The sequence below is a fragment of the Nycticebus coucang genome, chromosome 13 (assembly GCF_027406575.1).
Source record: "Nycticebus coucang isolate mNycCou1 chromosome 13, mNycCou1.pri, whole genome shotgun sequence".
In the NCBI taxonomy this organism is placed as follows: domain Eukaryota; kingdom Metazoa; phylum Chordata; class Mammalia; order Primates; family Lorisidae; genus Nycticebus; species Nycticebus coucang.
The window spans coordinates 17,858,670-17,873,781 of record NC_069792.1 but is presented as its reverse complement, the minus strand read 5'-3'; the positions used below and the strand labels follow the sequence as shown (position 1 = coordinate 17,873,781).

At 35.0% G+C, this 15,112-nt stretch overlaps 1 protein-coding gene across 1 annotated transcript in view; it reads left to right on the top strand.

The window, feature by feature from the left end:
- The window catches only part of ARFGEF1 (ADP ribosylation factor guanine nucleotide exchange factor 1), a 167,863-nt gene that overhangs the window by 45,841 nt on the left and 106,910 nt on the right, over positions 1–15,112 (top strand). Inside the window, exons 6-7 of the mRNA XM_053559499.1 lie at positions 5,002–5,278; positions 7,963–8,073. Coding sequence (XP_053415474.1) covers positions 5,002–5,278; positions 7,963–8,073 — 388 coding nt within the window. The remainder of the gene's footprint in view (positions 1–5,001; positions 5,279–7,962; positions 8,074–15,112) is intronic.

The window sequence follows — 15,112 nt, the reverse complement described above, 5'->3', positions numbered from 1 at the left end:
GCAAAATTGACCTGACGTCTACTTTCACAGATCTTATAAACTGTGGGGCAAAATGAACTTTAAGCAGATATCTACATAAACAGATATACAACTGAATTGTATAAGGGCTATGAGCATGTTTTTTGTTACAAAGGATATTTAGTTTTGTGCAATGGATATAGAAAAGTAGGAGAAAGAAGAAAGAGAAAATATGTGAAAAAGGCAGTTGATTTAACGTTCACATTTACTGAAATCTAAGATGGAAGTCTAATTCACTTGTATTTACTACTAACCTTCCTTGTCTCCCTCTTCCACAAAATAAAACTCTAAAGTAAGTCTTGTCAGACCTTATTATAAAAAGTTCAGTCCTCAAATTATTTCAAGTGAAAGAAATATTAATTTCTTCCCTCTAGAACAGTGGTTCTCAACTACAGATGTTTTATCCCTATAGGCACATTTGAGATATTTTTGATTGTCATGACTAGGGTGGAGAGGCTCTTACCGGCTTACTGTGGGTAAAGACTGGGGATGCTGATGATAGCCTACAGTGCATAGGACAACCTCACAATGAAATATCTGCTGGAAAATGTCACTAGAACTGATGCGGAAAAGCTCTCTGCTAGGAAGTACAGAAATGTATGGAAAATATTTAAAAGCTTTTTTCATGGAATAACATTTTCTCTTTTTTCAAGGACATCACTAACATTTTGTACAACTCTGGGATAAGTAGAAAAAGTAAGAATTTGATATCATGCTTGCAGTGATTTCAAAGCATTTACTTGCCCCACTAAACCATGGTCCAGATTGGTTGAAGTTAGACTGAGGTTGGTATTTCATTGCAAGTGTTGGATTCCTCACTGTAAATTAGGAAACTGAAAAGGCTGAAGTAGTGGTTTGAAAATTCTGTTCTGATTTTTAACTGTGCAACTAGTTGTGTCTGTAAGTTTCTTTTCTTTTTTTTTTTTTTTTGCAGTTTTTGGCTGGGACTGCCTTTGAAACTGCCACTGCATATGGGGCCGGTGCCTTACTCCTTTGAGCCACAGGCACCGCCCCACTGTTTCCTTATTTTTTAAATAAGGAATTTAGACCAGGTAGATTCTTCCTTCTAGGTGTTAACATTTTTTTCTCTGTCTTTCTTATTATTTGTTTTTTTTTTGAGACAGCGTCTTGCCCTGTTGCCCAGGCTAGAGTGCCATGGCATCAGCTCTGCTCATAGCAACCTCAAACCCCTGGGCTGAGGCGATTCTTCTGCTTTAGCCTCCTGAGTAGCTGGGGCTACAGGCATGTGCCACCATGCCAGCTAGTTGGGGTCCTGCTTTGCTCCAGTTGGTCTCCAACTCTTCACCTCAAGAGATCCTCCTACCTTGACCTCCACGAGTTCCAGGATTATAGGCGTGAGCTACTTGTGCCTGGCCTGGCATTAAAATCTTTTTTAACTTTTTTATTGTTTGGGATTCATTGAGGGTACAAAGACTAAGGTTACACTGATTGCGGTTGTTAGGTAAAGTGCCTCTTGTAATTATGTCCTGCGCCCAAGAGGTGTGTCGTACACTGTAACCCCCTATTCCCTTCCCTCCTCCCCTCTCCCCAGTCTCTAATCCAGGGGTCCTCAAACTTTTTAAACAGGGGGCCAATTCACTGTCCCTCAGACTGTTGGAGGGCCAGACTATAGTTTAAAAAAAAAACAAACCTATGAACAAATTCCTATGCACACTGCACATATCTTATTTTGAAGTAAAAAAACAAAACAGAAACAAAAACAATCACACGGCCTCATGTGGCTTGCGGGCCGCAGTTTGAAGACCCCTGCTAGATCATCTATTACCTTCATATTAGAATTGAGTACATTGAATTCTTGCTTCTCCATTCTTGTGATGCTTTACTAAGAAGACAGTGTTCCACCTCCATCCAGGTTAATACAAAAGATGTAAAGTCTCTACCTTTTTTAATGGCTGAACAGTATTCCGTGGTATACATATACCACACTTGTTAATCCATTTCGAGTTGGTGGGCATTTAGGCTGTTTCCCCATTTTGGCAATTGTAAATTGAGCTGTAGTAAACAGTCTACTGCAAATGTCCTTATGATAAAAGGATTTTTTTTCTGGATAGATGCCTAGCAGTGGGATTGCAGGATCAAATGTGAGGTCTAATTTGAGTTCTTTGAGGATTCTCCATACTTTCTTCCAGAAAGGTTGTGTTAATTTCCACATCCATGCCAGCATCTGTAGCTTTGAGACTTTGTGATGTGGGCTATTCTCAATGGGGTTAGGTGATATCTCAGTGTGGTTTTGATTTGCATTTCTCTGATGATCAGGGACAATGAGCATTTTTTTCAAATGTTTGTTAGCCATTCATCTGTCTTTGTCAGAGAAGGTTTTGTTTATATCTTGTGCCCAGAGGTAGATGGGATTGTTTATTATTTTTCTGTTGATTAATTTGAGTTCTCTGTAGATTCTAGTTGTCAACCCTTTGTCAGATTGATAACCTATAAATATCTTTTCCCATTCTAAAGGTTGTCTTTTTGCTTTACTTGTTGTGTCCTTAGCTGTGCAGAATTTTTTCAGCTTAATTTAGTCCCATTTGTTAATTTTTATTGTTGTTGTGATGGCTATCGAAGACTTTGTCATAAAATCTTTCCCCAGTCCAACATAATTAAAGAGTTTTTCCCATACTTTCTAAGCTTTTTATCATTTCACGTCTCAAATTTAAGTCTCTTATCCATTCTTGGGTCAATTTTTGTAAGAGATGAAAAGCGTGGGTCACGTTTCAGTCTTGTACATGTGGTTATCCAGTTCTCCCAGCAACATTTGTTGAATAGGGATTCTTTTCCCCACTGTATGCTTTTGTTAGGTTTATGAAAGATCAGATGGCAAGGAGAGACGGATTTCATCTCTTGGTTTTCTGTACTGTTCCATATGTCTATGTCTCTATTTTTGTGCCAATACCATGCTGTTTTGATTACTGTGGACTTGCAGTGGCCTGAAGTCTGGTAGGGTGATGCCTCCAACTTTGCTTTTATTGCTACAAATAGCCTTAGCTATATGGGTTTTTTTTCTGGTTTCATACAAAATGAAGTATAATTTTTTATAGTTCTTCAAAATATTATGTTGGTATTTTAGTGGGACTTGCATTGAATCTGTAGATTGCTTTGGGTAGAATAGACATTTTGACAGTGTTGATTCTTCTTAGTCAAGAGCATGGTGAGTTCTCATTTGTTAGTGTTTTCTGCAGTTTCTTTTCTTAGAGTCTCATAATTCTCTTTGAAAAGATCTTTCGCCTCTTTCTTTAGGTGTATTCTTAAGTATTTCATTTTCTTTGAAGCTACTGTGAAGGGAATTGTCTTTGATTTGCTTCTCATCTTGGCTGTTATTGGCGTATACAAAGGCTACTGATTTGTAGACATTGATTTTATACCCTGAGACATTACTGTATTTCCTGATGACTTCCAGGAATTTTGTGGTTGAGTCTCTGGGGTTTTCTAAGTATAAGATCATATCATTAGCAATCGACAAAGACCATATGATCCTTTCCATAGATGAAGAAAAAGTGTTTGACAAAATCCAGTTCCCTTTTCTAATAAGAACACTTAAGCACATTTCTTAAGCTGATTGAAGCCATCTATGACAAACCCACAGCTAACATCATACTGAATGGTGTAAAACTGAAAGCTGTTCCACTGAAAACTGGAACAAGACAAGAATGTTCACTATTGCCACTATTTTTCAGCATAGTTCTGGAAATTCTGGCCAATACAGTCAAGCAAGAGAAGGATACAAAGGGCATCCGAATGGGAGCAAAGGAGGTCAAACTCTCCCTCTTTGCTGATGATATGATCTTATACGTAAAACCTTTTAAGTCAGATTTATTTTATAAGTTCATGTAATTAGTTCTAATATTTCCACATAAGCTGCAATATTATTGGGATATATCAAATGTCGATATTTGATACTTAAAATATTTATCTTTGTGGATATTAATTCTATAAGAATCATTCATATTAGGTCATGAGGACCAAAAGAAAGGTGTAAAAAACAATAAAGTGCTAAAAGATGGAACCTGTGATCCTGATTCTTAATGATTTTAGCATCGTGTAAGTCAGCCAGTTTTATAAATAGTATTATCTATATAATAATGACAGATATTCTGAAATAAAATTCAGATTTGTGGATGTAATTTTTTCAAAATTATTAGATGACTGGCCAGGGTGACTTAAGCTCTCATTGCAATTTTATTAAATGTAATTTTAATATTTTAAAAATAAACAATGTTTGCCAAAGTAATACAAGAACATGCTATAGAAGGGTAAACATTGAAAAGTTCCCTCACACTCTTGTTTCCCATTTGGCCATTTCCTAACCCCTGCCTTCTATAGGTAACCATTATTATTAGTTTCTTGTATATCTTTCTAGACTTTACATATCAGCAAGAGTGAGTGTGTATGTGTGTGTGGGGCAGGGAGGGTCGTATTCTTTCATTCACATAATTATAATGAAAAGGGTATATAGTAGTGGAAGTCTTTCATCTCTTTTCATGTGCCAATTTCCAGCCACTTAAAGTGTAAACATCATTGTTTTTATTTTTTTATTATTTTTTGGAGGGGACAGAGTCTCACTTTGCTATCCTCAGTAGAGTGCCATGGCGTAATAATTCACAGCAACCTTAAACTCTTGGGCTCAAGTGATTCTCTTGCCTCAGCCTCTCAAGTAGCTGAGACTACAGGTGCCCGCCAAAATGCTGGCTGGTTTTAGAGATGGGGGGGGTCTCGCTTTAGCTCAGGCTGGTCTTGAACTCCTGAGCTCAAGCAGTCCATCCTCCTCAGCCTCCCAGAGTGCTAGATTACAGGTTTAAGCCACCATATGTGGCTTACATTATGTATTTTGTTTTTGATGGACTGTAATTTTTAAGCATAGAGATAAGATGTCACCTTACATAAAGGGTTTATAGTTAGATTTAACATTTTCTTTGCAAATATTAAATTATGTAGTTTATTAATATTAGAAAGTATTTTATTTCTTGCCAGTTACAGGAAGCCAAACAAATGGAAAAAGAAAGGCATCGGCAGCATCATCATCTGTTGCAGTCTCCAGTAAGCCACCATGAGCCTGAATCACCTCAACTTAGATATTTGCCACCTCAGACTGTTGATCATATATCCCAAGAGCATGAAGAGGACCTTGACCCCAATACAAATGATGTAGATAAAAATCTTCAGGATGACACAGAGCCTGAAAATGGATCTGATATTTCCAGTGCAGAAAATGAACAGACTGAAGCTGATCAGGCAACTGCAGCTGAAAGTAATCTTCTTGAGAAGGGAGTGTGTGGGGTGTATGTACTAAGGGGAACATGTAGGAATGAGTTTTTTTATTTCTTTTATTTTTTTAAGGAATGAATTTTTGATGAAATGTGGAAAAGATAGCATGATTTAATGGATATTAGGTACATTGTGGTAATTATGGGCTTTTTTCATGCTGGGTGATATGAATCTGACTTCAACCCAGAGGACATGTGTTAATGATATGTTGCGTTGCATTAGCATCTCATAAGCAATTTGAGACTTCCTTTGGCATACATATGTGTTTCTAAAGAGGATCATAAAAGTCCATTAGTATGTCATGTAGGAGTTAGTTTCCTACTTAAAAATAGTTTTATAGTGCTGGCCCTATGTACCGGAGGTAGCAGGTTCAAACCCAGCCCCGGCTTAACCCAAAACCCGGCCAAAAACTGCAAAAAAAAAAAAAAAAAAAAGTTTCATAGCAAACAAGTGACCTAGTAAGGTTTTTCTGGAATATGACTGAAAATGTTAGGAAATCTTTATCAGTTTAGAAAATATTATTATGGTCAAAAAAGGACTGACTTTAAATATAGAAAGAAATCTTTTTGAGTAGCCAGCTGACATACAAAAATTTTTATTTCTTTTTATATCCTGATATGTAATAGTTGCAACATTTGAGGTGTTTTCTGATAGTATTTTTTCTAAGTAGATATATAAGAAAAGGGTTTGTTTTGTTGGATCTTTGTAAAAAAATTTTTTTTAGAAAGATTATAGGACTACAGAAATAAAGTTTATTTTATAAATTTGGCCAAATGTGATGGCTCACACCTATAAACCCAGCTGCTCAAGAAGCTGAGATGGGAGGATCACTTGATCCCAGGAATTCTAGCCTGTAGGAAGTGATGAGTGACAGAGTGAGGCCTGGTCTCAAAAATTAAAAAATTTTTTCTTTGCTTTGAGGAAAACATTCTTTCATTCATTTTCAGCTCTTGATTTTTTTTTAACCACATCTTTTTTATAACTTAATAGCGGCCGTTTTACTTCTAACTTTCTGAGAAGTATACTTTTTAAAAATAGTGCTTTACTATTTATTTTAAAAGGGGTGACTTTGATAAACAAATATTCACAGTACTGAAGCTAGTAGTGAATTTGACTTTATGTGACTTAACACTTGTCCAGCCTGCCTTTTTTGCCAAAATTTCCCCCTTTTTTTCCACTGTGAATTTACAAAGTTGGGACTTAATTTTTTCCTTTATTTGTTCATGCATTCAGCAAACATTCATTGAGCATACTGTCTTAGGCACTATGTTAGGACTTGATGGTAAAAAGATGGTTGCTTTTAGTATGTTCTTAGCCTACTGGAAGGTCAGATTAGCATAAATGAGATACAATATGTGATAAGTGTCCTGAAAGTGGCATGCACAAGGTAATTCTGCTAAGGAGAGTTAGGAAATACTGTGGAAGAGAGAGAGTGATAATGTTTTATTGAATCTTAATGGATGAGGGTAGGAATAGGCTGGCTAAAAAATTGGGAAAATTTCCAGCAGAAATTGTTGGTTATTATTCTACAGAGCAATCTAACTGCTATTTGGGTATTTTATAAAATAAGGTTACTGACTTGACATGCTTATTTATCAGGTTTTCTCTTGTGACATTCAGTATTTTATAGAATGCTACAGACAGTAGATTAAGAACAGTGAAATTATGGGGAGGATAGGCATCTGGAAACCACTATTCTAAGTGGTGGTCCTTTACATTAGTGGGAGAGGAGAGGAGTAGATCCACTGTCTATAGTCTACAGTGGCTCTGCCCCTTTCCTCTCCCACTAATAGCTAACTGCATATTACCTGTGAGTGCTATTAGTGGGAGTACCTAGCACTCCCAGGTAATATGCAGTTTGATGCCATTTGGTGTAGGACAGTGGCTCCTGTGACACAGGGTCTTGGATCCCAAAGCATCCTAAAATGCTCATTGAGCTGCCTTGAGATATTTTCAGCATTTCAAAACGCCCAGTGGAAATCCTATATTTATCTGCAATAGACTATACAGCTGTCTGGAATGTCAAGTTTCATCAGTTTCTCTTGTGCTATTCCGAAGTTCTGATGAGCATTTTATCTGGGTTTTTTAAACGTTAAATTGGGTAATGAATTATTTTTTAATTTTTAAAATTTAATTATACATTGGAAGTGCAGTTTCTACTGGGGAAGAAATAACAAGAAAGACCCAGACAGCCGTATGTCTGCTTCTTTAAGGACGTCACTGTATTATAGTACAGTGTTAATCTTGTTAATATTATTGATGTGATCAATACAAGTGATCAAAACAAGCTTTAATTACATTTAATATATTATTTGATAAAGGTTACTGTTTATGTACTAAATGTGAGTAAGTGTGTGTAGGACATGTTAGAAATGTTTCATTCAAAATATTTTTAAAAGTTCAAGTTCTTAAAAGACCAATCTAGAAAATTAAGTTGAGTAATCATTTTATAGTTTGTCAAATGAACCATTGTTGAAAATGACTTGAATTTGGTAAATATTTTAAATTTTGATATAAATTTTGAAGATTTAACATGTAATTGCTTCTAATTTTATGTATATGAAATTTTTTTATTCTTTATTGTTTTGGAAATATTTTCATCATAAATGTTTCAGAGATTTTTAAAAAATTAAAATAATATTCTCTGGAATTTTTCTCTTTTTAAAGCATTATCTAAAAATGATACATTATCTGATGGAGAAAACCATGATTGTGAGGAAAAGCCACAAGACATTGTACAGAGCATTGTAGAAGAAATGGTGAACATTGTTGTTGGAGGTAGTGTACTTCACTCAAAATTATTTTTTTCTCTCTTATGGGATTTCATCTGGCTAGAGACTTTAATAATGTGTAAAACAGAAAGGGCAAAATTATACACTCTTCTCAAATTAGTAATGTGTGTACGTGTGTGTCATGTGTAGAAAAATATCTAAATATCTTTGATTATAGAGAAATACTTCTTTCCTCAAGCTTCTTTTATAATCTTTTATAAAATACCATTCTTCCCTACCCCATTAAAAAAAGATTGATCCCTTTTATTTTTTATTTTTGTTTTTGGTGGGATGGGGTAGGCATATCTTTTTCATTATCCTAAATGTGGTAAACTTTAGGATATGTTTACATTGTTTTGGTTTTTGAGTATTTAATATTTTTGCATTTCTTAAAACTTTATTATCACAGACTGACTTATAATTGATGGAGAGCCAGTTTGTGTCTACTAGATTGTGTTACAAGTTAAAGTTTGTTAAGGGCCAGATGTGGTGACTCATGCCTGTAATCTCAGCACTTTGTGAGGCCAAGGTGGAGGGATTGCTGAAGTCCAGGGGTTTAAGACCAACCTGGGTATGGGTGAGACCTCATCTCTACAAAAAATAAAAAAAAAAATTATCTGGGTCTGGCCCTACCTACTCAGGAGACTGAGATAGGAAGATTTCTTGAGCCCAGGAGTTCAAGGTTTTAATGAGCTATGGTAATGCCACTGCACTCCAGCCTGGTGACAGAGTGGGAAATCGTTTCCAAAAATAGGTAGATAGATGGGTAGATAAATAAAGTTTATTAGGAATTTTACATTTTCATAAATAGCATTATTATGGATAAGATTAGATTAGAGGCCAGTCCACTGAAGCTTATTCAATTCATATCTTCCACAGGGCTAAGCATAGTACCTTGCTACCTACACTTCTAGAAATTTGCTTAGATGTACCATGTGGATCTTGAATAAGAGTAGTACTGTTTCAGCTATACGTAAATCCCATTTATGACATGATTTCTAAGAGTATACTTCTTCCTTAGAATGCCTCTAGAATTCTAGATAAATCTGGAATAAATCAGACATTTATCTGATTGCCTTCTCATTTTTCCAGTTTTTATTCACCTTTTCATTCAGCAGATACTTAAGGAATGTGCACAGTTGCCTGGCTTTGTAGGGGGATAAAAAAATTAATCCAAGATAAGAGCATGCTCTGGAGGAGAAGGGTTATGGAATGTATGTATGTAATAGAATAATACAAGACAGAAATTGGTAAGTTTTATTAGAAATGAATGCTTAAAATCCTACTAAAATTCAGGAAAAAAGAGTGATTATTATTGGCTAAAAAGATCCAGGAGAGCTTCACATAGGAGATGACATTTCAATTTAGATTGTATGAATTCATTGCAGATAAAGTGGAGTGTTATTTCAGGTATTAAAAACCCTGTTAGCTAAAGTCAAGAGGAGAGAATGATTGAATAGATTTGGGAATTGTTAGATAGTGGTTTGGCTGAAGAATAAGGTATGTGATATGATAAAGTGGAAAATAAGATTGCAAAAGTAGTTTGGAGCCAACAAATGGAAGGTTGTGAATTCCGGGTTTAGGTTTTTTGGGCTTCATTCTAGGGCAGGTTCCTAAAAGGAAAGCTGGTGTCGAGCAAAAACCACACTATTTATACAAACAGTTTAGGCAGAGTATGCCGCTTTTATCACTAACAATAATGGGACCCCTCTCAAAATACAAGTTCCCAGGTGCTAACCAAAGGCCAATTGTGTAAGGAGTCCTTTCTAAGGATAGGCAGTCTGAGGCCTGCTATATTCCTCTTTTCTGCACAGGTGGCACTGTTGGTAAAATTGAATCACGTTGGAGAAGTTACTTGGGGAAAAAGGCACTAATAATTGACTTTTGACATACTCAATTTGACAGGTTGACTGTCCATGTGGTCATGTTTACGAAATGTGTAAAGGAAGTAGAACTCCGGCCTAGGAGGTATGAAGGCAGGTATTATATAGATAGTTATCCTTCTGTTAAAATTATTAGTGAAGCCATAAGATTATCAAGTGGGAAAAGGTAGAGACTAGAGAAGAGACCATGATCTTAGGGAGTGTGTATTTAAAATGAAAAAGAAAAAAAATATGTGTATTATATATACACACACACATACCTACATACATACACACAGAGAAGCAAGCAAGCAAGCATTATATACCCATACATTCTTTAAAAATCTAATAATATCATTAATGGATTGGCAAATTTGGTCCATTTTTGTAGGTGAAGTATTAATGTACAATAGCTATCCTCATTTGTTTCCATATATTGCCTATAGTGGCTCCTTTTGTGCTGCAGTAGAGATTGTATGACCCATGAAGCCTAAAGTATTTACTGTCTGGTCCTTCACCAAAAAAATTTGCAAACCTAGAAAAAAGTTCAAAGAACAAATACCAGTATGACCTTTATCTGTATTCAGAAATTATTAATGATTTTGCTACATTTGCTTTTTGTATCTTTACACACACAGAGACACATATACATCTTTGCTGAACCATTTGAAGAGTTGTTGTATACATCATGACATCTCACCCCTAAACGTCCTAGCATATAGCTTCTACAAATAAGGGCATTCTCACACACAACCAGAATTCCATCTTCACACCTAAAAATTTAACACTATTTTAAGAATATCTAATATACATATATTTTAAAATGTCCCCAGTTTTTCTAAAATGTGTCTCTTCCTTTTTTCTTTTTCTAAGTGCAGAAGTCAATCTAAGTGCACTCTCATTTGCTTATGTCTCTTTGTTTATTTTTGTTTAGAACAAGTTCTCTTGATTCCTTCCCCCCATCTTTTGTGATACTTAATTTTTTTGAAGAGTCAAGATTATTGTCTTGTAGAATGTTCCACATTTTGGACTGATTTGTGGATTTCTTGATAAGTGTGTTCTGATTAAACAGTTGGCAAGAATACTGCCCAGCTGATTTTAGTATTTCATATTACATCATATAAAATGGTACATAAGGATGAGTTACTCCTTTGTTGGTGAAACTATTGGATCATTTGGTTAAGATGGTGACTACCACCTCTTTCTAAGATAAAAGGACATTTTCCTCTTTGTAATTAATGAACTAAGGTACTACTTTGAGGCCATATGTAGATCTATTCACTCTTTGGCTTTAGCACCCATTAATGATCCTTGCCTTACTCAGATGTTAGGTTGGGTTGCATTGCAGTGATTTCTAATTCTAACATTGATTGACATTTTTCTATAGAGAAGAGCTCTCCTGTTCCCTTTAAAAAACTAATACCATGATCACAGATTCCTTTATTATTGAATATGCTGTAATTCTTTACCATCATTATTTTTATTCCCTATCTGCTAGTAGGAACCCTTCAAGTGAGCACTGATGTCTTTTTTTTTTTTTTTAAATTTTAAGTGTAGTTAAAGTAGCAAGAATAGAGCAAAGGAATCTGAAACTGGTTGTGATCCCTTAGTTGTAAACACCACTGTACTTGGACCAGCCATCTGTGTCCTTTTAATGTGATTCCATTAGTCTTGGTGTTTTTCTTGTAAGTAAGAAAACAGTACGATGTTCTAGATTCACCTGGTTATCCAAGGAATCATTGTTCTTTTTAGTGGACAATTGTTTTGAGAGACCAGGATCTGGATACTAGGAGTGCTCATTGCTACTGAGGTATCATTACTCGTAGGCCTTTTCAGTGGACAGATGGGGAAACACATACGTAATCACAAGTTTGTATTGATAGACCAATTAACATCCAACACCACAAGGTGCATTTGTATTTTCCTTTTCCTACATTGAAAACCTGGATTCCCTATAGCAGACCTATAGATTAAATTTCAGATGTCTCTGTAATTATATGTATGTGTCCTTAGAATAAATATATCCTACTAAGGATGAAGAAGTACTGTTCTTAAAAGTTGCTTATATTAACTATTGATTTAAATTTATTTTTAAATATGAAAAATATTTACATGATTCAAAGTCAACATTATATAGATTGTATAGAGAACTTCTCTATCAACTCATTCCCTTTCTGACACAACTTTGTATAGGTAATCACTTTCACTGGCTTCTAGTTTATTTCTTGGGGGAATTCATAGGCAATTAAGCAAATATACATATTTTTATTTCCTTTTGTTTCTCAAACTTTTTGGTAGGATACTGTGTATAAATGTGTGTATGTATTTTGCTTTTTTTCACCTAATTATCTATTTCAGCTGGTAGAAATTTTCCTCATTGTGTTTTCTCATGGCTGTCGGTATAATACTCTGACATATAAATGTATCATAGTTATTCAAGCAGTCCCCTATTGTACTTCGGTTGTTTCTAGTGTTTTGCTGTTACAAATAGCACTACAGTGAATAACCTCATGCATCTGAATTGTTTCATATTTACAGAGATTGATCTTCAGGGCGAATTCCTGGAAGTGTGTTTATTAAATCAAGTGGTAAATGAATATGAAGATCTGTTAGCTATTGCTGAATTCCTCTTCATAGGTGTACTTTTTTTCACTCTTAACCAGTAATGTATGAGAGTGCCTTTTTTCCCCACAGCTGCCAGTAGTGTAAGATTTTGAATTTTTGCTTACCTGGTAGGTGAGAAATGTGTCTCAGGTTGGTTTTAATTTGCATTTTTGTTCAGGCAGGATCTCTCTATGTTGCCCAGGCTAGTCTCAAACTCCTGGCCTCAAGTGATCCCCTTGCCTCGGCCTCCTTAGTAGCTGGGATTATAAGTGCACAATGCCTGGCTGAGAATCCTGTATGTGTTAGGCTGCTGTGATATATTTCACAAGTATTTTCTCTATTTGTCTAAGTCTTTTGAAATTGTTACGGTTATGTTTGCTCTACAAAAGTATTTTTAGTAACATTTTTCCATGCATGCCTGCATACATATATTTAAATATAAAAGGGAACATACTGTACTTATTGTTTTATAATCTACCATTTTTACATATCCTTTCATGTCATTTTGTATTTTATTGTATTGATGGGCTATAACTTATTTAAATAATATGTTAATTCTAGCATTTAGATTATTTCTAGGTTTTTACTTTTTATAAACATTGCTGTGTTATGTATTATTACAGACATCTTTTAGCATTTTAGGATAAATTTATAAAGAAGGAATAAGTTGATCACGGTTTGTGGACATTTAAATTAGTATGCAGCGCTATAATGTCACTTTACTGATGGAATTTATCTTATTTTAATTTGCATTTGTCTGATTACTTGCAAGATCAAAACATAGGAAGTAGTCAGTTTTGTAGGTCAAACATGGGCAATTTCATATAATCCAACAAACATATTTGGGCTATTTAGCTCTTTCTGACTAGCCCACTCATGTCCTTTGCCTGTTTCTCCCTTTTTTTCCTTGTTTTTTTTTTTTGTTTGTTTGTTTATTGTCAAGAGTTTTTCATACTAAGAAATTATCCTTTGTCCTGTGTAATATAAAGTTTTTTCCAGTCTTTGTTTTTTCTTTTTTTACCTTTGCTTATATTATTATTTTTCTGAGCATATATTTGATCATATAAAAAATTTAACAAATATCATCTTTTTCTTTTCATTTCTGTTTTTATCACACTGTAAGGTTATAAAAATATTCTACGTGTTTTTGTAATACTTCTCTCCTATTTTTTGAATTTAGCTCTTGAGTTTATTTTTCTGTATGATATAAAATTAGATAGCTAGATAGTAGATAGTAGAATAATCCTTTCCTAATTATCTTGAGATACCAATTTAATCCTAAATGTTTTTAAATTTTTCTGTACAGTTACCTTGAGCTATTTGTTCTTGAAAGCGTTGAATTATTTAAAATAATAATTTGGCTTAATTGTGGAACATGTATACCATGGAATATGCAACCTTAAAGAAAGATGGAGACTTTACCTCTTTCATGTTTACATGGATGGAGCTGGAACATATTCTTCTTAGCAAAGTATCTCAGGAATGGAAGAAAAAGTATCCAATGTACTCAGCCCTACTATGAAGCTAAATTATAGCTTTCACATGAAGGCTGTAACCCAACTATAGCACAAGACTATGAGGAAAGGGCCAAGGGAGGGGGGAGATTACGGTGGAGGGAGGGTAAAGGCTGGGGCCACACCTACGGTGCATCTTAGAATGGGTACAGGCAAAACTTACTAAAGGCAGAATACAAATGTCTACATACAATAACTTAAGAAAATGCCATGAAGGCTACGTTGAACGGTTTGATGAGAATATTTCAGATTGTATATGAAACCAGCACATTGTACCCCTTGATTGCACTAATGTACACAGCTATGATTTAACAATAAAAAAAATAGTTTGGCTTTATGGTATGTATTGATCTTTATAGTGCAAAGTCCCCTCATTGATTTTTAAAATACCTATTAAATATATTCTTTTAGGTGAACTTTAGAACCAGTTTATTAAATTCCAAAAATAAAGCTTATTTATCAATTGGAACTGTATTGCACTTATAAATTAACATGGGGAGATATAGCTTCTTTGCAGTGAGTCTTACACCCTCAGTAGAGTGCTGTGATGTCACAGCTCATGGCAACCTCAAACTCTGAGACTGAAGCGATTCTCTTGCCTCAACCTCCTGAGTAGCTAGGACTACAGGCGCCTGCCACACACCCGGCTGTTTTTTTTTTAGCCTGGGTGTATGTGGCCGGCACCATAATCACTGTGCTATGGGTGCTGAGCCTATTTTAACAGTTTTAAATTTAGTTATTTTGGATTTTCTAGATGAACAATGATATTTTTGTCTTTGTTTCTTTCTTTACAGTATTTGTATCTCATTTTTGTTTGTTTTTGTTATATTACGTTGTCTAAAGTGCCAGGGGTTCTCAAACTATGGGCCGTGGGCCACATGAGGCGGTGTGATTGTATTTGTTCCCATTTTGTTTTTTTACTTCAAAATAAGATATGTGCAGTGTGCATAGGATTTTGTTCATAGTTTTTTTTTTTTTTTTTAACTATAGTCCGGCCCTCCAACGGTCTGAGGGACAGTGAACTGGCCTCCTGTTTAAACAGTTTGAGGACCCCTGGAACCCTCCA